Source organism: Piliocolobus tephrosceles, chromosome 7 (assembly GCF_002776525.5).
Source record: "Piliocolobus tephrosceles isolate RC106 chromosome 7, ASM277652v3, whole genome shotgun sequence".
Classification (NCBI taxonomy): domain Eukaryota; kingdom Metazoa; phylum Chordata; class Mammalia; order Primates; family Cercopithecidae; genus Piliocolobus; species Piliocolobus tephrosceles.
This window is the reverse complement of record NC_045440.1, coordinates 77,939,960-77,966,364: the sequence shown is the minus strand read 5'-3', so window position 1 is coordinate 77,966,364 and position 26,405 is coordinate 77,939,960. Positions and strand designations below refer to the sequence as shown.

The 26,405-nt window shown below is 37.4% G+C and overlaps 2 protein-coding genes across 2 annotated transcripts; both read left to right on the top strand.

The window, feature by feature from the left end:
- Positions 1-6,265: 6,265 nt before the first annotated feature.
- On the top strand, positions 6,266-10,340 carry LOC116418397. The gene is made up of 2 exons (XM_026455057.2): positions 6,266-6,496; positions 6,845-10,340. The coding sequence occupies exons 1-2, from the start codon at positions 6,266-6,268 to the stop codon at positions 7,172-7,174; spliced, it is 561 nt and encodes a 186-aa protein (XP_026310842.1). The 3' UTR covers positions 7,175-10,340.
- Positions 6,850-24,571, top strand: PEX2 (peroxisomal biogenesis factor 2). The gene is made up of 3 exons (XM_023227775.2): positions 6,850-6,987; positions 20,711-20,854; positions 22,459-24,571. The coding sequence occupies exon 3, from the start codon at positions 22,476-22,478 to the stop codon at positions 23,391-23,393; it is 918 nt and encodes a 305-aa protein (XP_023083543.1). The 5' UTR covers positions 6,850-6,987; positions 20,711-20,854; positions 22,459-22,475; the 3' UTR covers positions 23,394-24,571.
- The last annotated feature ends 1,834 nt before the right edge of the window (positions 24,572-26,405 follow it).

The window sequence follows — 26,405 nt, the reverse complement described above, 5'->3', positions numbered from 1 at the left end:
CCACAGAGCTGCAAGCATTTCAAAGATCAACTAGGGAAGGATCTGCGTCTCAATTCATGCTTTTGTTGTAGGCAGAATTTAGTTTTGCACGAGCCGTTTATCTTGGGGCTTCAGTTACTTGCTGGCTGTTGGCCACAGGAGATGCTCAGTTTCTTGACATGTGGGTCTCTTTCAAAGGCAGTTTACCACATTGCAGCTTGCTTCATCAAAGCAAACAAATAAGAGGGCAAAAGAGAGACAGTGTAAGAAAGAGAAAAGTCATAGTTTTCTGGAACCCAATCTCAGAAATGATGTAATATCACTACTGTCCTACTCTGTTCATTGGTAGAGTTACTGGGTCAAGCCTACATTCAAAAGAGGGAGATTATACAAAGGGGTGAGTGCTATGTGATGGAGATCACTGGGTCATCTTAGAAGGTCTCCTACCACACCTCATAAAGTTATTGTAGAAATTAAATGGTCTTAATGTATCTGTAGTTCATTGTAGACTACCTAGGACACAGCAGATATACAACAAATATGAATGTATTCTTCCCTCTCTAGTAGAATAAAACTCCTAGGAGACAAACACATAATCAGTGAGCCCTGCAGTACCTAAGCCAACTTTGCTCTCAACAACCAGTAGAGGCATAAATGATATTGACATTATTGTTCACAATCTCGCTAACATTATCTTTATTTTCAGAAGGTACAACCTATTACCTTTCCACAGTGACTCATTTACAGTACAAGAGCATAGTAGGCAGAATATCCCCCAAAGAAGTCCATAGTCCAATCCATAGAACTTGTGAATAAATTACTTTACATAGGAAAAGGAACTTTACACATGTAATCAAGTTAAGGTTCCTGAAATAGGAAGACTGACATGGTTTATCCAGGTGGGTTCAATTTTATCACAAGAATCCTTTAAAAGCAGAAAATCATTCCTGGCTGTGGTCAGAGAAACACTTGTGATTATGCCAGAATGATTAGAGAGATGCAACATTGCAGGCTTTGAAGGTAGAAGAAGGGGGCCAAGAGCCAATGAATGTGGACAGCCTCCAAAACGAGAAAAGGCAAGAAAACAGATTCTAGCCTGCACTCTCTAGTAAAGAGTGCTACCTTGCTGTCAACTTGATCTTAGGTTGGTGAGATTAGTGTTGGACGTCTGATCTATAGAACAAGAATATAATGCATTTACATTGTTTAAAGCAACTAAGTTTGTGGCAATTTGGTATAATGGCAACAGAAAAATAATAGAAAGAGAAAATATGTAAGTGTGTCCTGAGAGAGATCACACACAGGTACTCTCTAAATGTTGAAGGAATATATATGGTCATTCTATAATGTACAATATTAAAAATTATTGAGTAAAAAAACTTGTAGTTCAAAACACCATTACAAAGCATGCGACTAGTTTTTCTAAATCATTGTATTTCAAGACCATTAACTATCATCAACAGCAATGAGAATAAAAACTATTATGTTTTCATTTAACAAACACTTGTAGAACATTTACTATGTGGTAGATACTATTATAGAGTCTAAAGTCATAGATACATTATAAATATTATTCATTTAGTTCTATTAACTTACAAGACAGTCACTATTATCATGCTTCTTCTACAGACAAAGAACAAATACAATTTTGATGAGCTTTTCCCAGCAAACTTCCCCAAGCTTGTAAGTGGCAGAGCTAGAATTCAAACTCAGGCACTCCGGCTCCACAGTACTTGAATTGTGCTTCTTCTAAAATCATAACTGAATTGTATATAATAATCATAATGAAATCATATATATTCCCAATACATTGTTTCATATATTTATTTAGACTTAAGCAGACTAAAAAAAATTGTATATATTCTGCATTATTCTTCCCAAATCATTCGTTGACCAATTACTAAGTACCTCCTATGCCACAGGCATAGAGGAAAAAGAGAAATGAATAAAACAATGAATCTCCCGACACAATAATACAATAATTTATGTTTTCATGAAATAATATAAATTCATTAAAGCAAAACCATCTCTTATGGCCCAATTCTCCATGAGTTCCTCATTTAGAAGGGAAGGTAAGTATTGAAATAAACAGCTGTGTGATACCTTTTAAGTTATGGTAGAAGCATGTAGCTGTTACCAAGAGGCACAGAAAAAAGAAAAATATTTGTAGGAACTGGCAGAGGGGACACTGAATGGTTTGAAGGAGGAGACACAGAGTTTTGTAGTTTAGAGATCATTTCAGCAAGCAAGGATAGTAAGCCTGAAGGGTAGTGAGGCTGGAAGCCACCAATTTGTTAAGAGATGGCTTAAAGTGCAAGGATGATGAGGGTTTGAATTAAGGCAATTGCAGGAAAGATTATTAAAAGAGAGAGTGAATTTGGAGTGGTATTAGCAGGCATTATGGACGGGAACCCAGGATATGACATTGTCCATACTCCCCAGAATCCCCTCTACACACGTAAGTCTCCCTCAAAGAATAATAATAGCAAATGACAGCAGTGAGAAGTTACAATTGATGACTATGTAAATATCCAGCAGAGGAACGGCAAGAGAGAGTCTCTGGAATGTGTGAAAAGTCCTGGTGCCCTTCTAGAGAGTTTGAACATTAGCCTGCAGATACTAGGATCTGGACAAAGTAGTTAGAATGCATGATCAGATAACAGTGAAGGTACCATGGTTAGAAAGATAGATGCTAGCCTAGAGTGAGGAGAAATCAGCGTCTGAGAAAGGAGATAGTGCTGTAGTGTATTAAAGTTAAAATTTTAATTTTCAGTTTTTATTTTCAGGAGAGACTGATATCTAAAGGCAACATTTCTTTTTATAACAAATACTGTTTTTAAAAGTTGAATTGTCATAAATAATTACAGCTAGCTATTGCTTGCACTGCATAATGATGTTTCAGTCAACGATGGCCCACATATACAACAGTGGTCCCTAAGACTATAATACTGTATTTTTACTGCAATTTTTCTATGTTTAGACATGGTTAGATACACAATTACTTGCCATTGTGTTACAACTGCGTATAGTACTCAGTAGAGTAACATGCTGCGCGGGTTTGTAGCCTAGGAGCAAAAGGTTATCCCATATAGCCTAGGTATGTAGTAGACTACATCATCTAGGTTTGTATAAGTACACTCTATGATGTTCACACAACAAAATAGCCTAATGACACACTTCTCAAAATGTATCCCTACTGTTATGAATGACTGTATGTAGAGGCAGTGCTCTAACTACCTTACATATAGTATTTGTTTAATTCTCAAATATTATCATTGATTCAGTTTATTGTTAAGTCTCAGAGAGGTCAAGTAACTTGCCCAGGGTCATTCAGTAATGGGTAGGTGGAATTTGAATCCACAATGTGATGTTAGAACCGGAATTCATAGTCACTGTATCATCAACACATGTTTGGTTAAATCCAGATATGGAGAAATTATTGTCATTATGTTGAGCTTCAGAGCATGCATAGACTCTGGAACCAGACTACCTAGGTTCAGATCTCCATTTAATGGCTGTGAGAAATTCGACTAGTTACTTCAGCTTTCAGTACCTGTTTCCTCATCTGTAAGTGGAAACAATAACAGTGTTTGCCTCCTAGGGTAGTTCTGAGGATTAAATGAGTAAATTTAGTAAAAGGGCTCAGAAAAGTACCTTGAGCATATTACATAACCAATAAAATTTACCTATTATCAATATTATTATTCTAATATAAAGTATTGAGAATAGTGGTATGAAACACTGGATATACTGCATGGCCCCAATTGAGATCTGAGATAGGCAGAATAATGGCTCCTAAATGTATCCATTCCCCAAACCCTGTAAGCTGTGAATATGTTACATTATTACCGCAAAAGGGACTTTGCAGATGTAATCAAAGTTATGAACCTTGAGAGGGGGAGATTGTGTCTAATCAATGGATTCTTAAAAGGCTGTAATCGGAGAGATACAGCAATGGAAGAAGAGGAAAGGAAGATTTAGAAGGATGAAAGGGTCTCAATCCACTATTGCTGGCTTTGGAGACAAAGAGGGCCATAACTAAGGAATATGAGTGGCCTCTAGAAGCTGGAAACAGCTCTCAGCTGACAGCCAGCAAAGAAACAGGCAGAACAGCTACAACAGCAAGGGACTGAATTTGTCCAACAACATGAATAAGCAAAAAAAAAATCAGATTCTTCCCTTAACTCTCTAGAAAGGAACACAGTCCTGTGGACACCTTGATTTTAGGCCATTGAGAACCACACTGGACTTCTGACCTACAGAACTGTAAGGTAACAAACTGGTGGTGGTTCGAGCTTCTAACTTTGTTACAGAAATAGTATTAATAGTAAACTAATAAAAGATTAACACTTAACTTTTTCCTAAAAGACTCAAACATATTGATTTAGGAACTACATAATATTCTAGAATAAATTTAACTTCTTAAAGTCAGCATTTTAAAACTATATTAGAGACATAAATCAATGTTTTATTTACATTTTTATTGTTAAATTCTTAGAATCTAAAAGTTGCTAAAAGGCTAAAGAGGATATAAAATGCTATTACAAAATATTTTCATCTTTTCTATGTAAAGGTAAAAAAATTCAATTTTAATTTTTTAACTTCTCATAGTTAATGAACAAATTAACTTTGATTTTTTTTCCTAATATTTTTTAAGTCCACAGCCAAGTTCTAATAAAGGCTCTTAACATGTCACTAGGAATATATAAATTCTAAGTTTAAAATAACTCATGTTTTGCATTTACAGAGGTAAGCATTTACTAAGAAGCAAAATATTCTGTCTTGGTTATTATTTACTTATTCACTGCCTCTGAATTTATATGAATTAGCTCTGAGAGAGTAAGAGCTGTGTCTGTTTTCTGTCTTCACATTTTTATCAACACTGCCTAGCAAAACTCCTGGGCCTCAGAAAGTTTTTGTTAAATAAATGAATGAAAAATAAATATATCATTAAAAAACTGGAAACAAAGCTTCCCTGGAACCTCAGCTCACTAGCTCATGGGAAAACTAACAAGGTATACTGTATCTACAGGTTAAACATTAAAATCCAGAACTTATTTTAAACATTTTCAATCGAATGTTAAGTGTTATATGTTTCCCCGCATTCTGAATGAGATTAAATATGTTTCAAGTTTCTTGATATCTTTATTATTTTCATTCACTACTGTGTGATGTGCACATGACATACACAAGGCTCTATGAACCAGAATTTGCATTCTGAAAATGTCCTCTATGTCAAGTCTTTGTGAGTACTTTACCCTGTCCCTCTCAAAAATTAAGTGAAGCACAGCACATGTGTAGGCTACCTGAGAGGTACAGCGTGGTTGGTTTTCTTCACAATTGCTAAACGAAAGGCCTACTCTTCTTCAGCGAGATTTTTACTCTCTAGAACAGCAGTATCCATAGAAATATGATGGAAACCACGTAATTTAAAATTTTCCAAAACATTCTCATTTTGACATGTAATCAATATAAAATTAATGAAATACTTTATATTCTTTTTCTTTTCAGACCATGCTTTAGAAATCTGGTGCATGTTCTACACTTAGAGAAGACCTCAGTTCAGACTAGTCACTTTTCAGGTGGCCAGTGACTACTATACTGGACAGCTGCAGCTCTAGAAAATCCACTCCCAAACCCCTAAGTGAACTACATACCCTATCAACTTATAGCTTCTACTCTGTCTCAATTTGTACTACTGTTTCACAATTTGGATAGCATTAGAGTTCATTAATAACTTTTATTTTAGCAAATCTGTTCCATGGGTAGTTTCTGAAATAAAAATACAAGCAAAAAAAAAAAAAACAAAAAAACTAATAATTGTGGTTCTACAGTATACACTCTTCCTCGATTGTCTAACAGAGCTTTCGTAGAAGTGAGTGCTCCTTGTAGGGATGGAGAATCGAAACTGGAGGCAAAAACTAAGACGTTCTTAAACCCTGCTACTTGCTGGAATCCTAAAGTGCCTACCATCCTTCAAACCTTAGAACTAACTCTCCAGAGAGACACAGCCATTCATACCACAGAACCAGATGGCAGTGGCGATCCTCAACGCCGGCTACATGTCACTGCCTGGTGAGTACTCTTCCCTCAGACCCCATTCCCAGAAGCTCTGCCTCGACTCCCCAAGGGGTAGGCGACCTGGCTGTCCGAATTCCTAAGCGTTACCGGGGAGATCTGAGGGCCTCCGAGGGCGGGAAACCTGAGGCCAGACGCGCGTTGCCCCGAAGGCGAGAGCGCATCCGGTCCGCTCTACGGGGTCTCCCGGGAGCGCTTTGCAGGGCGGATGACTGACGGGCCAGATACCTGCCTTCCTGAGCCTGCAGATCAACAAGCTATCCTCCCTGTGCACACAGGCCCCGAGGGCTGGCAGGTCTCCAAGCGCCGCGCAACTGCCCTAGGCCCGACGCAGCCACCTGCCATAGGGTTCCCTCCCCACCAGGCCATCCCTCAGCCAGTCCTCCTCCGACAGCGAACAAGGAACCCCAGAGGCACAGAGGCGTCTCGCCGACATCCGGTGACCCTTCCCAGAGCCCCTTCGCGACGTCCGCAAGCAGAGAAAGCCCTGCCCTCACAAAGCCCCGGCTTCCCCCAGGCCCCTTGACACTTGTAGCCTCCTCACTTGCGGCCCCTGACACGGGGCTGACCGGTTCGTGACTCTCCTGCCAATCAGAGACAGAGTTCATCCGGCCAACCGACCAATCACCGCGCGCGGGTGTCCGCTTCGGCTTTTCGTCCCTTCGGCCCTTCGGTTCTTCGGCTTGTCGGCGTTCGCGGCTGTTTGGCCATCCTGGGCCTTCCGCAGCGCCGCTAAAGCGCAGTTCTCGTTGGTGTAACTTTCTTTTTCTTTTTTTTTTTTTTTTAGCCACTTCCGGCTCCTACGTCGCTCCGGAAGCCTGCGAGTTCCGGAAGCCTTGGTAATCCAGATTCTGCTAGGAAAAGACAAGCTTTCCAGAGAATGTTTCAGAGAAAGTTACGTGGAGCGTGGGCGTTTCGCAGACTGCTAAGGTCAGTGTCTGCCCCAGAGAGCCGGAGTGCAAACCCGAGGTCTTGTTTTCAGCTGGGAGGTCGTGGAGTTTCACGACCTTGTAATTGTCGCCGTTTGCTTTTTTTCCCTGTTTATTGGCTTCCTGTCTTCCTGGAAGAGGCAAATCAAAGCTTCTGCATTTCGGGAAAGGGAGTGAAGCAAACCTAAATTCCAAAAGATGTTTTTAGCATCGCGCCATTAAAAATAAACACACAGCTGCAGTTGAGCCCCTCTGCATTCCACATACTGACTTAACAGACGAACTTTGAAATCTTTCTCTCACTTGGCGGTTGTGAGGATATATACCTCTTATAAACGGCTTTGTAAAAAATTGAGGATCCAAGCTTTACTTAATATCTGAAAGTTCATGTAAAGTGTTATATGTGGTACAAAAAATTTGAGTATGCTTAGTTTTCTAACATTGATGAAAGCGCACGTAAAAGCAGTTTGATTTTCTTATGGGGGAAGAGTTAATGAAACGTTTCTGATAAAATTGCTTGCAATAAATTAGTTATATTTCACATTGTCTTTTGATAAGAAGTCTGAATATGAGAAACGTTAACTTTTTTTTTCTGGATTCTTAAAAATCGTTGTTCATTTATTGAGGTACTATTTTCCACATTTCCCACATTTAGTGAAAGGGCTTTTAGCAAAATGAGCAAGACTTGAACGTTCAAGTCTAACACATTCTGTTAAACTTCCATGATGCCCCTCGGAAATATTTTATCTTGAAGTTTCGGGCAATTAGATGATACCGGGGCGCTCTCAGCACCACAGCTTGTAGTCTAAACACCTTCCCCTAAAGTGTTACCTTTACTTAATCCTGAACAGAGTGAACTTGGGGTGACTCTTTTAACTTACCTGATCTCACCTATATTATTAATTACTTGTTTCCAGAAAGATTACAGTTGAGTGATCTTGAGCCAGGAAGATAGTTGAAAGAACTATTTACAGAATTAAAAAAACAAAAAAAAAAAAAAAAAAAAAACCTTCATATTTTTTCTTAAAAAAAAAATATAAGTAACAGGACATGAAGTGAATACTAGACTATCAGACTAAAGAATATTAGACTAAATCAAGAGAGTTGGATTCTAGTCCTGACTCTGGTTGCCTTTGTACAGTTTTACCTCTTGGCCGTATTCTCCTTATTTTTAAAAATTAGTGTTAGTACTCAAGCTGGGGTTTTAAAACTGTTCCATAGGAGAACTTGTGTAGAAATTTTCTGGAGCCATGCAGGGAGAGACAAAGCAAGCCCACCCTCAGGTTTATTTTAACAAGAGCAGCTATTTATGTGTTCCGCTTGAATAACAAGGTTCTTGTTAAGAAGATTAAATTTGTATCTTAAACGAGATGATCTGCCTTTTCTTCTAGCAGTAAAATTCTGTTTTTTTTTTTTTTTTTGGATATTCATTTGTACTCAATGTACGTTTATTACAGTTTTTAAAAATAATATAATCACAGCTAATTTATTTCTAAAAGCTAAAAATATGTCCCTACTCTGTTTAAATTTATTTTATAAATACAAATTTGAAATTGTTTTCTTTATGATCAAAATTAGAATTTATTATTCTGTCTTCCTCATATCCTTTTATTTTAGCCATAAAGTTTTGCGTGTATTTGATGCACATAATGATTCTAGCCGTAGGAGGACAAATATTTTCCCTTTTACATATTTGGTAGCTGAACGTTAACGGTATTGGCAGGCTTGCTCATCATCACATCGATTAAAAGTTCTTAGTCCTAGCCCCATGTTTTTCTCACAACTTCAAATAATTGTAAGTTTCTTTCTCTCTTGCACACCGTCCACATGCTCAGGTTCTTATAGCACAAGGAAAATGTGTGAATATGCATAATCTTTATTTCTGGCCAGAAGTTCTCTCTTGAATTATTTCATTTTTTTCCTCTTTTGATGATCTGAGTTGGACAGGCTAGAAGCAAATTGGATGTTCTCTGTACCTCTTTGCTGTGAAGGGATAACAGTTTGTAAATGTTTCATGTTCCTTTTCCCTTCCTTTGGAATGTACAAGAAACCCCATGAGAAAAGCCCTAAATTGCTCCATTTGCCCTATGTCTGTAATCTTGCTCTTTAAAACCCAGCCCTGTGGTTTCTTTACATGGAAGTGGAGGCAAGGGAGGGATGTCTAGTATACTCTGCCCTTCTCCCTGTGAGATATTAATCTTCTTCCTAACATATTCCCATCTATACAACAAAAATACCTTGTTCTGTGTTGCTTCTTACTCAATTTAATATATTTTCTTTTCATCAGAGATCTCCCTTCTTACTGCCTGTCAATAAGATGAGATCAAATTCCATCCAAGTTATGTTTTCTTTCTTCTTACTAGTAAAATAAAAACCAAGAACTTCAGTGTAATTTGATTTTGATGATTCCTAACCATTTTTCTTTTTTTTTTTGAGATGGAATCTGGCTCTGTTGCCCAGGCTGGAGCGCAGTGGCATGATCTCAGCTCACTGTAGCCTCCATCTCCCAAGTTCAAGCAATTCTCCTGCCTCAGCCTCCCGAGTAGCTGGGATTACAGGCACGCGCCACCATGCCCGGCTAATTATTGTATTTTTAGTAGAGACAGGATTTCACCATGTTGACCAGACTGGTCTTGAACTCCTGACCTCAGGCTATCCGCCCACCTCGGCCCACTGGTCTTTTAGTGTTAGATGAATGAGTTGGCATTGCCTCTACCTTGCATGTATGTGTTCATAATAGTTAATGTTCACACCATGGGTTTTTCACCCATCTATTGCCTTTGTTCAGATTTGACATGGTCCTTAGAATGGTCCTTTGACCACATGTATAGAGAGGCAGGGAGAGGGAATGTAGACAAGATACATCCCAAGCAACAAGGAAAACTGTACCTCATTCCTTTAATTTCTTTCCCCATCTACAGTCCTGATAGCTTAACTGGCAGTCTGGTCTTTTGAATGATCTTGAAAGGGAAAAAGATTTCTTTTAAGTTCTGTGGGATTAAATTTGATCCAAGCTTAGCAAATATCCATTCTACTAAGTGTATTTTGTATGTGCTACAGTTTTTCTAATGTTTACCATAAATTTACTAATTACCAGCTTGACTTTAGATGGGTTGTTAATCTTCTCAAGCCTTAATTTTTGTCTTCTTAAAATGGAGATGATAATACTGTACTTACTGTGTTGTGAGATTAAATGAAATAAAGAATGTAAAGAAAAGTTATAGTACCTTGTACATGATATATATCACATGGTAGTTCCTCCTATTCCATTGCTAATGGCTGTTTGTTCCTTTGGGGATATTTCCGCATTCTCTTGTACCGTAAAATGTGCAATTAAATGTTTGTTTCAGTTATTTTCAAGTCATTTAGAATTCTTAAGCAATTAGATTCTAAAGCCTGTTTTTAAATTTATAGAGTATTTAAAGATCTAGCTGCTCATACATTTCATATGTGTCTTGTTTGTTCATACTTGCACTAGTATTTTTCCCATAGTTTGTGCCTATACTCTTAGTACTTGGCCTCTTTAAGGTAGCCCCATCTGTGTGACCTGTGGTACCATCCTAAAGTGTTTATCTAACTTTTGGGTCCATCACCACATTGTCAGTATAAGACACTGGTTTGGAGCTGGTTCTGCCCCCTCTGGTCATGGGATTTTACACAAGTCATCTAATCTCTTTGTGCCTTAATTTTCTTGTTTTAGAACAGAAGTAATAACAGAACATCTTTGTTAGTATTATAAGGATTAAATGATTTAATATTTAAATTTGTACCTGGTAATTAGCTATAGTAGTCACTTGTTAGCATTCAGTAACTGGTAAGTGTTATGTGTGTTCTCTGGTTGTAAACAAGTTCATTGGGATTATCTTCCTTAGTGGTTCACTGTTACTCTCTATGAATACCGTCTCTGTCTCCTGTGTCCTGCTCTGATTTCTCTATTCCTCATGTCCTATATTGCTCTTTTGCAATTAGAAATAGCTGTTCTTTTATTTTTTTCCCTTTCTCTTCCAGGATTTCCTAAAACAGTTTATGTAAGGATTCTAGATAGGTAGGTACATTTACAGTTGATTTTTTTTTTTTTTTTTTTAACCAATGAAGAGTGTAGTGTAATAAAATGACTTGTCTACAGTCACACAATCTGTTCATGAACCTGGGCTAGAATACAGACCTAATCAGAGGCAGTTTAACTCTGCTTTCCCTAGTATTCGCTTCAACATCTGTTCTTTATTTTCACAATAAGCATTCTCAGACTCAGAAGTATCAGGTTTCTGAAAGAAAAGAAAAATATGAGTGCCATGCTGTTATCTTAAAAATATACTTATAAAGCTAGGCCCAAGTATTGGAAATTCTTTTCTAAGGTTTTAAAAAAGTATTTTGTGCTAGTTTTAGATACTTAAATAACTATATTGTATATGAGATAAGTAAGGTACTCAGTTCATTGTATAAGACTCAATATAGTCTTGAGTTGTGTTGAGTTTCCTCTTCTCCCCAAATGGGAAAAAAAAGATATTTTTCCCTTTTCTGGGGCAGGTTACTTAACCATTGTCCATATTTTTGAGAAATATGTGCAACTTTGAAGTTTATCTTTCAGATACATTTTAGAAGTGTTTTGTCATATACCCACTACCACTTCAAAAAGAAAAATCCTGTTTGGATTTTGATGAGGCAATGTTCGTTGAAGTTAAAAGTAATTTAGAGGTCTATTGGACATAACACAGTTTTAAAATTTCACGTATCTTGGCTATACCCAAATGAGCACAACTGGGATTTACAACATCAGATGTCTATAAACTATTAAAACTTAGTTTATGTATGATGAAAGAGAAGAACAAGAAAGTAGTGACAAGGCACTTAGCAAGTCTGTGGCAGAAGTGGGATTTGAACTTAGAGTTGTTAGGCCTGTTCACACTGCCAGAGGTCACAGTATTCTAATGGGCTTCAACCATCGCCTTTTTTCTTTTGCCCATATTTGAAATGTGTTCTGGGAATCGGTGTCCAGTTAAATCCCTCTTTGATGCATGTCCCATTTATTAGTATTGATTTCAATACAGTGGACAGTAAATCTATCTGACTATACAAAGAAAATAAAATGGTAGGTTATAGCTTCAAAACTTAAGATGTCTAGTCGTGGTCTCATCCACTTTGATTGCTAGAACATTTAAGATAGTGTGGCAGTGACATTTTCATTCTAAAACTTAGTTTATTATTGTGGAGATGGAAAAGAATAGCCTGGCAGGGGGTGCATGAGTGGGTATGACACCGTAGAGATTACTTGAGTATCACATGTTTCTGCTGACAAAGTTTACAGGACTGTAAATTTAAATGCAGAATTTTTGTAGGCAGTATGCATTGACAAATATGCCTAATGGTAATACATCTAATACTGAGAGTCTTGAAACAGGTCAATAATAATGTGTGTATTGATAGCAGCGATGTAGGAGATGTTACATGGTATTATAGCTAAAATCCATGTTATCCCCTTAATCATAATTACGTTAATATTGACAGGCCCTTGACAATACCCACATTATTATTGATAGATTTCTGTCAATAACATGTTTTTAAAGAAAATATATTCATTCATAATTTGTACTATACTCAATAAAACTATAAAATACATCGTGAAAAATTCCTTCTTCCTCAGTGAGATATAGTCATTTGTTTAGTTTTTAGAATGTGATATAGATGGCAAAGTTTTTATTTTGGGGTATGAAAAACATAAAAGGAAAGCATGAGTTATTTAAGGGATAAGGTTATATATTGCTGCTCTTAGTAAATAATTTTTAGTTGTCTTTTTCTGTGAAAGAATAGCAGTGTGACATGTTTAGTGATAAAATGTCAGCAGGAGACCCTTTTAATAGTTTTTAGTACTAGATCATTTTGTCTTAAACATATTTATGTGACAAGTTAATCACACTAACTCTAGTAGATGCTATACTTTTTATCTGGTCTTGATTTTGCCTTACGCATCTTTTTCACATATCCTTAACATGGTAGAATCCTTCACTAAACACTAAGATTATTTAGTGCCAATTATAATTTTAGTTACATATTTTTATATATCTCTTTGCATAACCAATAAATGTATCTCTCCCCTCCCCTGGGTTAGCATTTTGGAATCTTAAAGTTAGTGTAGTTCGAGAGTTGCAGGAGTGGGTGGCTGGTAGGATTGTGTATGAAAAGATAGAATAGAAAAAAGCATTGTTTGCTTTGGCATTTTGGAAAAATCAATTAGAATTAAATTTAATGGTGATGGTTTCAATTCAAAGCAATTCCTACTTTTTTAAAAAAGGAGTTAGCTTGTAATTTTTAAAAGTATTCAAGTTTGAGCTTACATTTATAAAACTAAATACTATTTTACAATAAGCAATAATATAGAAATTGTTAAACTTACTTAAATTCTTGAAAGTAAAGTCAAAATAGACTTACCAGTGGTTGGGCATGGGTATTGGCAATCCTTGTAACAGAAGTCAGGAAAGTACTAGTTTAACAAAGGCATTGGGAATTTTTGACCCAAAAATGTGAAGGGATAGTATAGTCTTCCTCTTGATTTCCATGGTTCTTAAGTAAGTTAAATTACTTTAACTTTTCCAGGAAGTTGTTAGCATCATAGGTAGGCCCTGAATTGTTGCAGGAATCCTATAAATCTGGTCTCCCAGAACGGCAGTTTTTCTTTTCTTCAGTTTTATTGAACTCTGCCATCAGATTAATCTTTTGAAATTTATATCCCATTATGTCTCTTCTCTTCAATGATTATTCATGCCCACAGAATCAATACAATTTCCTTAACACAGGTTCTTTTTACAATGTGGCTAGGTTGACACTTCAGTCAGTCTCTCCTGCTGGCCTGCTTTGGTCGTGGAAGATGACTTGTCTACTTCCAGATAACAGATTTAGCCACATTAATGGGAGTTAAATAACCAAGGATGAAGCTCATGCTGCAACCTGTCTCCATATGTCCCAGCTAGGCTATGGTCAGGAGCTTGCACATTTCTGTGCTTTCACACAACCTGTTCCCTTACCTTACATACCATTTTCCTCTTTTCTGCCTGGGAAGTTTTGTGATCCTTTATAATGTTTTTATGTTTTGGGATCCGTTCTTCACTTCAGAGATCAATGGCCAGTCCTGATTTTCTATGTCTTTTAAAATGCTTCAATAAAAGGAAGTTAGCTGAATGTTTAGATTTAATCTCTGGTTGGTACCTAGGAGAATGCCTTGTATTTGGTAGGTGTCCAATATATATTGGTTACATTGAATAACCATTTGTCAGAGAATTAGAATTCACTAAAACATAAACTGCTTACACTATATTGGGAATAATTTTATGTAATATAAAGTCGTTTGTGGCATTTGTGCTTCATACCTATTATAACAAATGTTGTACCACTGTAGAGGGAAGAAGATTCCATAATTGGGTTAGTTGAATTTCTAGTTATTTTGATTTCATCATTTTTTTCTACTCCTTGGCTGCCCTTTTCTAGAGAGTATTATAGAATAGCTGTACCTGCCAGAAAGAGAGGGGTGGGGTGGGAGTGCATGCGATGAGGAAGAACTGAATGTAATATGCTGGTGATGAACACAAGGTTGTGTGCTTGTGTTGAACTGCCTGTACCATGTTCTGTGCAGCAAAGCACCCTAGCGTCAAATATTGTAAGTGTGCATTCATGAGGTTTCTTTATTTTAAGATAACAGGCACAACTATGTTGATGGGGCTAAATAATCACGGGAGCAGGTCATGTGGGAACCCATCTCTTTTCTCAATCCACACTGTCATATCCTTTCGGACAAGGTGCAAGTTAAGTGGACAATGAGTTCCACTGAACCATATGTCTGCCCACTCCTGCCTGGCCCCTCCCACATGCACACAGAAAAGTGACATCATGTTCGTGGTTTAACTGCCACAATTTATGTCTTAATGATGTCAATATTTCCTGGAAAAACATTTTGATACAGGTTGTTTGAGGCATTACTATGACTAATAGTGAAGGTTTCAGTTTTTTGAAATGAGATTTGCCAAAATCAGTTTGGGGCCTGTTACTTTTCATGCCCATCCCTAGCAAAAGCAACAATAATGTAATAAATAATACTGCTTTATGGCTTCCAAACCACTTTCATAACATTATCTGATTTAATCTCAACAGCTTTGTGAGGTAGCTGTTATTTCCAACTTTAGGAGAAGAATCCGAGGCTAATGAATTTTTTTAAGATCACATAGCAAGTAAGTGGCAGAGCTAGAACTTGGGCCCAGGCCTGTTTGATTTTAAATCTGCTTTTTCCACTCTATGACAGATGCCTAAAGAATAATGTAGAGCCTGGGAGAAGTATTCCACTTTAATGAACTATGATGTGTAATAGACAGTGTCTGTTCTATGTTTACAAAAAAAAAGAAGTCACAAAAATGACTAAAATGTTGGAAAATAAAACCTAAAACAAAAAATAGAGAAATTATTCATCTGGAGGAGCAAAGGCTGAAGAACAGTTTAATAATAGTCTTTTGGTCTATTAAAGAGTCTTACGTAGGGGGGAGAGCAAGCCCAGCTGTTCCTAATCTACACTGAGGCCAGACCTGGGGAGAAAAAGAAGAAAGAAAAAAATGTTAAACTGTAACAGAAGGGATAAGAAAGAATTTTTTGATAATAAGTATTGTTAAATATTGTATTGGTTAAAGACTGTTTTAGGTCTCCTTTTCTGGCAGTCATTAAAAATTCCTATTTTCACCAAATGTTTTTAAGTGTGATTCCTCCAAAAACAAGAGACTTGAAATATATGATTCTTCTGAGAAACCACTCCCTGTGACCAGTTGCTCACTAAATATCACTAAGGAACCTGAGAAAGAGATACAGTTATGCTTTGCTTATCAAGAGGGTACATTCTGAGAAACGCATAGTTTGATGATTTCATCATTGTGCGAACATCATAGAATGTACTTACACAAGCCTACTTCATATAGCCTAGTTCTTACCTCATTATATTTTACTGTGGTTTCTTCTGGTTTGCAGATACTGCTTTTACAAACTAAAGGTTTTGTAGCAAACCTGAGTCAATCAAGTCTATCTGAACAATTTTTTTCCAACAGCATGTACTCAACTTTGTGTCTCTCTGTAACATTAAGGTAATTCTTGCAGACTTTTTTTTATTATGATATTCGTAATGGTGACCTGTGATCAGTGATCTTTGTTATTGCTATTGTAACTGTTCTGGGGCACCACGAACTGTATCTATATAAGATGGTGAACTTAATAAATATTCTGGGGCACCAAGAACTGTTTCCATATAAGATGGTGAACTTACATTCTGGGGCACATAGTAGAATCCTTCATTAAACACTAAGAACTGGTATCCATATAAGATGGTGAACTTAATAAATATTGTGTGTTCTGACTGTTCGACCGACTTGCCTATTCCCTGAGACACAACAGTGTTGAAATTAGGCTGATTAAAATAAGCCTACAAAAGCCTACAATGGCCCTTTCACTGGAACAAGTGTTCAAGTGAAAGGAAGGGTTGTACATCTCTCTAAATCAAAATCTAACAGTGATTAAGCTTAGTGAGGAAGCCATGTCAGAAGCCAACACAGGCCAAAAGATAGACCTCTTATACCAAACAGGCAAGTTGTGAATGCAAAGGAAAAGTTCTTGAAGGAAATTAAAAGTGCTCCTCCAGGAAACACATGAATTAAAGAAAGTAAGCAGCCTTGTTGCTGATGATGTGGAAAAAGTTTTAATGGTCTAGATAGAAGATCAGACCAGCCACAAAATTCCCTTAAGCCAAAGCCTAATCCAGAGCAAGTTCCTGACTCTCTCCAATTCTTTAAGAGAGGTGAGGAATCTGCAGAAGAAGAGGTGGAAGCTAGCAGAGGTTGGTTCATGAGATTTAAGGAAATAACCATCTTTTATAATTAATAAACATGCAAGCTGAAGCAGCAAATGCTGACATCAGAGCTGCAGCAAGTTATCCAGAAGCTCTAGCTAAATAATTTATGAAGGTGGCTAGGCTGGACAATGTATTTTCAAGGTAGACAAAAGCCTTAAATTGGAAGAAAATGCCATGTAACACTTTGATAGCTAGAGAGGAGAAGCCAATGTGTGGCTTCAAAGCTTCAAAGGACAGACTGACTCTCCTGTTGGGGGCTAATGTAGCTGATGGCTTTTAAGTTGAAGCCAGTGCTTATTTACCATTCTAAAAATTCAAAGACCCTTAAGAATTACGCTAGAACTACTTTGTCTGTACTTTATAAATAAAAAAAAACAAAGCCTGAATGACAGCACATCTGTTTGCAGCATGGTTTATTGAATATTTTAAGCACACAGGTGAGACCTGCTCAAAATAAAGTATTTCAAAATATTACTGCTCATCGATATGCACCTTAGTCACCCAGGAGCTCTGACAAAGATGTACAAGGAGATTAATGTTTTCATGCCTGCTATCACAGCATTCATTCTGCACCCTGTGGATCAAGGAGTAATTTTGACTTTTATATCTTATTTTTTAAGAACTACATTCCATAAGGCTGTAGTTGCCAATAGCAGTTTCTCTGATGGATCTGGGCAAAGTAAATTGAAAACCTTCTGGAAAAGATTCGCCATTCTGTGTACCATTAAAAACATGATTCATGAGAGAAGGTCAACATATTGACATGAACAGGAGTTTGTAAGAAGTTGATTCTAACCATTGTGGATGACTTTGAGGAGTTCAAGACTTCAGTGGAGGAAATAACTACAGATGTGGTAGAAACAGCAAGAGAACTAGAATTAGAGTGGAGCCTAAAGATGTGACTGATTTGCTACAATCTCATAATAGAACTTGAATCGATGAGTTGCTTCCCCTCTTTTTTTTCTTTGAAATGAAGATCATGCTCTGTCACTCAGGCTCATGTACAATAGCACAGTCAGCTCACTGCAGCCTCTCAATCTCCTGGGCTCAAGCAACTCTCCCTCCTCAGCCTCCCCTTAGTAGCTAGGGCTACAGGTACATGCCAGCATGCCTGGCTATTTATTTTTTTATTTTTATTTTTGTAGAGACAGTGCCTCCCTATGTTGCCCAACAATCCTCCCTTGGCCTCCCAAAGGTCTGGAATTATAGGCATGAGCCACTGCACCCAGTGAGTTGCTTGTTATGGATAAACAAAGAAAGTGGTTTCTTAAGATGAAGTCTACACCTGAGGAAATGCTGTAAACATTGTTGAAAAGATAGCAAAGGATTTAGAATATCCCATAAACTTAATTGATAAAGCAGTGACAGGGTTTGAGACTATTGACTGCAGTTTTGAAAGAAGGTTTACTTTTGGTAAAATGCTATCCTTTAGAAAGCTTCGCATGCTACAGAGAAATCTTTGATGAAATGAGTCAATCCATGCAGCGGACTTTGTTGTTGTCATAAGATATTGCCACAACCACCCCAGCCTTCAGCAGGATCAGTCAGCAGGCATTAACATCAAGGCAGGACCCTCCACTATCAAAAAGATTACAACTCACTGAGGGCTCAGATGGTTGTTAGCATTTTTTAGCAATCAAGTAATTTTTAATTAAGGTATGTACATTGTGTTTAAGGCACAGTGCTATTGCACACTTAATTGATTGCAGTATAGTGAAAATACAAGTTTTATATGCATTGGAAAACCAAAAAAGTTGTGTAACTTATTTTATTGTGATATTACTTTATTGCAGTGGTCTGAAACCTAACCTAGAGTGTCTCTGAGGTATGTCTGTTTTCTTATGTGATTCCGATGAACTCACAAGTTTGAAAACCACTAGACTAGAGAAACAGAGACCACAGGACTGTGATGGTGAAGACCACAGTTTAGATGGATTAGAAGTCCAGAGATATATGTATCTTTATCATAGACAAATATATGTTAGCAGTTAAAAACTAACAGAATAAGATTATGTTGTTACAAAGAAAGTTGAATGTGTTACAAATAGACAAGATCTATCTTGTTTTGAATCACTGCCTTCTTGATTTTAGTACTTACATAGATCAAGTAGATTTAAAATAGGTTAGTTTTACCAGAGGGGCATCAGACTTCTAAAATTCTACCCAGATTTTTCTGTCATATTTATATAACTGCCTACTGAACTTTTCCACTTAGATGTCTCATAGGAGCCTCAGATCTTTAACATTGCATGTATTTATTATCTTTCTGTTCAAACCTGTATTGCCTCATGTATTTCTTGTTTCAGGGACTTGGATCCCTATGACTCAATTACTTAAGTCAGTTTTTCTTGGTTTATTTCTCTCTAGATAGTGTCACTTCTACCACCTCATCACTTTCAAAGATACCCTTTTCTCTCTGTCCCCACTGATACTTTTCTAATTTAGGCCATCATTAGTTTCTCACCAGATCATTTTAACAACCTGTTAACTAGTCTCTATGTTTCCAGTCTTTTCTCTCAGCCTCAAATCCATTCTTTCCTCAGAGTGGTCTGAACAAGCAGTCTAAAATGTAAATCTTATTAGTTTCTTTGCGTACCACTATTGAGGGCTTTCCATTACCTTCTTCATAAAATACAGCCTCCTCAGCTTGGCTTCTAGGGCCTTTAGGACCTGTCTCCTGCTTCTTTCCAGCCTTATCTCATCTGTGCACTTCTAGTCCTTAGTACCTACTCTTCCCACCATTGGCAATAATATTCTTACCCTCCTTTACCAGGCTGACATGCTAATACTTCAGGTGGCTGCTTAGGTATTTCCTTTCCCAGGAAGCCTTCTCTGACCTTCTGAAGTATAGTTGTAACCATAGTGCCCTGAATTTTCCCTTGCAGATCACTGATCACACCTTATTGTAATCACCTGTTTATTTTATATAGCGCACCCTTACTTTTCTCTCTTGTTCCACAGTAGACTATAGGCTCCACAAGGGTTGAGACAGTGTCTGTTGTACCATTATATCACTAGCTCTCACATTAACAGGTAAATAACAGATGCACAATAAACATGTTGAAATTAGTGAAATTAGTAATAATCATCTTTCTGGATATGGTAATTTGAAATAGTTTTAAAGGGTAATGGATGGGAATTTATATTTTCTATCCTTCACACATCCCAGACTTTCATCCTGTTCATTTATTCATTTATCTAGTGCTTGTAGAGTGCCTTCTGTATACCAGGAACTGAGATAGTTGTTCTGATTCAACTGTGATAAGGCTCAAATAATCTTTACAACAGTGCTTATCCTCTAGTGGAGGAAATAAACAATTTATAAGTAGTTTATGTACAGTAGATAGAGGCCAAGAAAGAGAAAGAATAGCATGCCAAGGGAACAACTCGATGGGCAGCTACCCAAATTTGGAGTCAGAAGGAAGTGATGTCTGAGCCAGTACTTAAAAACTTAGTATGAGTTTTCAGTTAAAGATTGGAAACAGACTGTTCCACACAAAGGGAAAAGACAGTGAAGTCTACTGGTGAACAAAAAAAGGGGATACTTTTTGACTCGATATGATGCGTAAAGAAGGAAAGCAAGCTGGGAGTGGATTTGGGGAGGTTTGTGTGTTAGAACATTGGCATTGTGGGGAATGCACTGAAGGAGGCAGAAGGTAAGGTAGACCAATTTGATAGAATCCATGAGAGAAGAGAGCAGCCAGAATTCAGGAAAAGGTTTGCGGGGGATAGGGAGTGACAGATGGATTAGGAAAAATTTTGGACCACGTATCAACAGTCCTTGGCAATGAATTTGATTTGTAGAGTGAGGAAAGGGAACTCCCTTTCTAACTTTATTCTTTTTTGTGTGTAGCTTCTGGCAAGTATGAGGCAAGGGTTTCACAGAAGAACTTGGAGCGAAAATTCCCACTGCCATAGCTATAGGCTGTCCAGTCTTGAGAGAGCTGCAGGAACGGGAAAACCGTGAGATCTGCCCAGAAGATCATTGGCATTTATGGTGAGAAGCATTCCTGTTGTATATCTGGTTTGAGAGAAAAATAGCACCAAAAAACCTATTATTCAATGATCATTTTTATTTCTTGGAATTGAACTTGTTAAACATGTAGTCTTCTGCCACTAAGTCTTCTAGGATGCATGGGTAAATTTAGAACTTCCCTCTCGAAAACATCTTCGGTTGTCAAAGATACTCCCAATTTCAAGAAGTACGAGTTTATTTTACCTTCTAATAAATTGTGTTTATCATCTTTTTACTAAAAATCATAACAGAATAGAATGTGAAAAGACTTTGAAGGTAGTTTTATCTCCAGCCCTTTGTTTTATCAGTGAAGAAACCAAGGCATAGGTCAGGGTCGGGGAAATGACTTGTCAAAGAATACGTGACCAGAGCGTGGCAGTGAGCTCCGGCAGGATCCATGCCTCCTTCAATAACTGTTCTTTCTGTTAGTGTATTGGCCTTTTAAAGGCCTAGACATGATAACCAAGCCCAGTGTGGTGATAGCCCATTTTAATTTTTTTGTGTTTTTTTTCCCCTAGCTTTATTGGAGTATAATTGGCAAGTAAAAATGGTATATATTCAAAGTGTGCAATGTAATGATGTATTTTCTTTGGTAATGGGTGGATTTGCCAGTTAATAATATTTAAAATATCTGAACTGGTTTGTATACTGGATTATAGCAGTGACTTGGTGTTTTAATTATATCAGCTTGCACATAATACGTATATGTGTATTGAATCAGTAATATATGTGTATTTAATCAGTAAGCTGTACCTAGCTAACCATTAATCAGCTCTTACATTTCATTTAAGTTTTTTTGCCTTTAGCACCAATTTGTTTCCTTAGTGTATTTATGACATTATTGTGGTATATATTTTTATATCATAGCTTTCTTAGAGTACTGTATGATGTATACATTTTTAGTACGTTAATAATGATATTTCTGCACTCTTGTTCCTTCATACTAAGATTTAGTACTGTTTATTTTCTGCAATAGTGTGATAGAATAGTAACCATGTATTGTTCATTTATTTTTCTTTTTAACTTCCTTTACACATATAAAATGTATTTGAGAAAGATTAAATGACTTGCTGAAAAATAACACCTTTAGAGTCAGTAGAAGTGCTAGAAAATAAACTGAGGTCTTGACTTAACCATCTATTGCAATGTTCTATATAGTTGTTGTATTTATTACCTTCCAATATCTCTTCATTAGTCATGTTATTCAGCCTCCTTTGTGTTAACTTCAGGATTTTAGTATCTCCCTGCTAGAATATCTGACCAAAGAGTATTGCTTAGAAGTATATTTGTGGAAAGAGGGTACAGATTTTGTTTTGTTTTGTTATTTCTTTGATGAGGAGGGCCAAGAAAAAAGAAAAAGAAATTAATTAAAAAAAAAAGGCGGGGGGGAGAAAGAAAGGCTCTGAGAGACGAGACAGAAGTTTCAAGTAAGAAATGATTATCCGCTGTACTGTTTTAGACTACTGAAAGGCTCATCTCTTATGTATCCTGTGTAATTTGTGTATGACAGTTTCCAGGCATAAGTTGAGGGGGTTGTACAAGATTGCAACTCTTTGTTAATGTTCTTCAATTGTGTTTTTTCCTAGAGACCTTTAGAGAAGACATGGCTTCCAGAAAAGAGAATGCAAAGAGTGCAAACAGAGTGCTAAGAATAAGCCAGTTGGATGCGCTTGAACTAAACAAGGCCCTGGAGCAGCTAGTTTGGTCCCAGTTTACTCAGTGCTTTCATGGATTTAAACCTGGGCTATTAGCTCGCTTTGAGCCAGAGGTGAAAGCGTGCTTATGGCTTTTCTTGTGGAGATTCACCATCTACTCCAAAAATGCCACAGTGGGACAGTCAGTTTTGAATATTCAGTACAAAAATGATTTTTCCCCTAACCTGAAATATCATCCACCCAGTAAAAATCAAAAAATCTGGTATGCTGTTTGTACAGTTGGTGGGAGGTGGTTAGAAGAACGATGCTATGATTTGTTTCGAAACCATCATTTAGCATCATTTGGGAAAGTCAAGCAGTGTGTGAATTTTGTGGTTGGACTTTTGAAATTAGGTGAACTGATTAATTTTTTGATTTTCCTTCAGAGGGGAAAGTTTGCAACTTTGACAGAACGTCTCCTAGGCATTCATTCTGTATTTCGCAAACCTCAAAACATACGTGAAGTTGGCTTTGAATACATGAATAGGGAACTTCTCTGGCATGGTTTTGCTGAATTTCTGATTTTTCTCTTACCACTTATCAGTGTCCAGAAGTTGAAAGCCAAGCTGTCTTCATGGTGTATCCCTCTTACTGGTGCACCTAATAGTGACAATACATTAGTCACCAGTGGCAAAGAATGCTCTCTTTGTGGAGAGTGGCCCACCATGCCTCACACCATAGGATGTGAGCATATTTTCTGTTATTTCTGTGCTAAGAGTAGTTTCTTATTTGACATGTACTTTACTTGTCCTAAATGTGGCACGGAAGTGCACAGTCTGCAGCCACTGAAATCAGGAATTGAGATGTCAGAAGTAAATGCTCTTTAGAAACTAAAATTGCTTCCTCTGAGGAAAAAAATGCACCATGTTTAAATTCTGAATATTAGTCATCCTAAGTAAACCTTTTATGTATCCTTTATAAGGAATGTGCTGCCTAGCCACTGTCTTCTGCTCCTTTCCAGTCATGACTAAATTCTGATCACTGGAAACCATGTGATTCTAAATATATTATGGAAATGTTATTTAAATCGTTGCATTCAATTTTTAATGTCAAGAATAATGGACAGCTTTTGTCAGGTGACTACTAACAATGCTCCTTCATTGTACTACTTCTTAAAATGAGGTTGGATTCTAAAGATAAAGATTTTGGAGACTCTGGGATGAGTGCATTTATTTTCAGAGATGACATAATATGATAATGTGACAACTATTAAGACTGTTGTTTTAAACCTTAAGACCTGATGCCTCAGTTGTAATTTTTTATTTTTTTATTTTTTGAGACAGTGTCCCGCTCTTATCACCCAGGCTGGAGTGCAATGGCGCAATCTCGCTCACTGCAACCTCCGCCTCCCGTGTTCAAGCAATTCTCCTGCCTCAGCCTCCCGAGTGGCTGGGACTACAGGTGCGTGCCATGACGCCCAGCTAATTTTTGTATTTTTAGTTTCACCGTGTTAGCCAGGATGGTCTCAATCTCCTGACCTCATGGTCTGCCCACCTCGGCCTCCCAAAGTGCTGGGATTACAGGCATGAGCCAGTACACCTCAGTTGTAATGTTACGCTTTTCTCCGAAGCCAATTTTTAAGAAGTTCAGTCCTCAGCTGTCTGACCCCTCCACAGTTGGCTTTATATTCAGAAAGTAAAAATTACTTAAGGCAGCTTGGAAGTGAGGCCTGGGAACAACTGGGGGCAACTAGTACGAACAGCACTGTTTACAGGTTTCTTTCTCTTGCCTTTGATTCAGAGCTCTCATTCTCAGTAAATATTGATAGTTTTATTGAAACAAAAGAGTTCTTTAGCGTGGTAATAATACAGCAGCGCATATCAAGATAATTCTGTATCGTTCACTCCTTTTCTCTGCATTTTTTTACTTAAAAATAAATTTAGACTCTTAAAATTGTATAGAATTATTAGCTTGAACATTGAATTATCTCAAGTCTTAACTAGAATTGTTTTGAAAAACAGTTTTTAAATGTTTTTAAATAAATGTCTTGCTAGTATGGTGGAAATACACTGCCAGTTCATTTTTCTCTTCATCTTTCATTGAAAAGCACTCAGGTGCCAGGTACTGACGTAGCCATTGGAGGCACAACACTACATTAAGCAGGAAAAAGAAAGTTACCTTCGTGGAGTTTACATTCTGTGATTGAATGAACTGTAAGTTTAATTTAGATTCAATTTAGCGTAAGATACTGAAGAAGTTTTGTAGTTTGAGGTAAGAGTATTTTACATCTTAAGAGTTTTCCTTCTTTTGCCTCCTGTAATTTTAAAACATTATTGTAGAAAACATCAACAATTCAGGAAAAAATATAAAATCAGCTCTCCCACAATTTTTTGAGAGAGATCATCACTATATTTTGCTATATTTGTAGATTTGTTGCACACACATTTCTTATCTACAAAATTATAATGAATATGCAATTTTGTTATTTTTGAAAAATAGCATTTTTTCATATGCATAAATATTCTTCAAAAATATTTTAGGGCTGAGCACAATGGCTTATGCCTGTAATCTCAGGCTCCCTATTTAGGGAGGCTGAGCCCAGGAGTTTGAGGTCGTTTCTAAAACAAATAAAATAAAAATATATACAAACGTCTTTTTTTTTTCTTTGGTGAGAAAGGGTCTCACCCAGTCACCCAGGTTGGAGTGCAGTGGTGCGATCATGGCTAACTGCAGCCTTTCCCTCCTGGGGCTCAAGTGATCCTCCCATCTAAGCCTCCCAAGTTGCTGGGACCACAGGCCCATGCCACCATGCCTGGCTGATTTTTTGTAGAGATGAGGTCTCACTTTATTGCCCAGGCTGGTCTTGAACTTCTGGGCTCAAGCAGTCCTGCTACCCTGGCCTCCCAAAGTTGTGGGATTACAGGCATGAGCCACTGCACCCGGCCATAATATATTTTCAAAAGGCTATGCATATGCCATCGTATTCCTATTCCTGTTATTATTTAACCACCGTCATAGAGTATTTAGGTTCTTTTCACTTTCTGTTGTGAATAATGCAATGATGAATCTGAGTTCATTAAGTGAAGAGTCCAGCTGCACACTACAGGCCCAATCTGGATGTAGGTGCTCAGATGGTTCTCTTTGAGACAGGCTTTAGCCCTTGGCTCTATTTTTATGATGAGTCTACATGGCATGAGGGACACAGATCCTGCTAGAATTCAAATCCCACTTGTGTATAACCTAGGACAGTGTGCCACATCTCTGCACATCTGTACATTGTAAGGATTACATGTTTAGTGTAAATAAAGCTCTTAAAACAATACCTGACACATACTAAATAGGATATAATAGTAGTGCTTTCCTTTGCTGTTGTCAGTATTATTCTGAGTTTCATTCTCACACAGAATGATGGCCGCTAGAAGCTTAAGGCTTATATTCTGCTAGTTTTCTGATCCCACTGGCATGAGATACTCTTGCCTAATAGTTCCAGCTAAAGTCCAGGAGCTCACTGTTACTGGTCTGCCTTGGATTATGTGCACATTCCCGAACCAACCACTATAGCTAGGGGATGGAAAATACTGTTTCTGGTTACTTAAATGTAGGTGACACTCCTCCCATATACCACATGAAGCTGAAGGAGTCCTGGAGGAGGCCGTTCACCACAGGAAACTGAGGTGTTCTTAGAAGAGTGGATGCTGGCAGATAGATCTCTACTAGTTAGAGTCTACATTTGCCTTACTCATTTCAAAAGTCCACATGCAGTCTCATTTTACCAGTGATCTAGTTTGATAAGGACATTCATAAGTAACTGGATGATTCCTCAACATTGCAGATTTGAAAGGATTAAATAAAGTCAACAAAATTTTGTTATATCAACAATTTTGTTATATTATTTTGAT

What these genes read in the sequence shown, in the direction of transcription:
- PEX2 (XM_023227775.2), top strand. Translation starts at nt 22,476, where the DNA reads ATGGCTTCCAGAAAAGAGAATGCAAAGAGTGCAAACAGAGTGCTAAGA.
- LOC116418397 (XM_026455057.2), top strand. Translation starts at nt 6,266, where the DNA reads ATGACTGACGGGCCAGATACCTGCCTTCCTGAGCCTGCAGATCAACAA. An exon ending in AGGCGTCTCGCCGACATCCG is followed by an intron (nt 6,497 to 6,844) that starts GTGACCCTTCCC and finishes TTTTTTTTTTAG; the next exon opens with CCACTTCCGGCTCCTACGTC.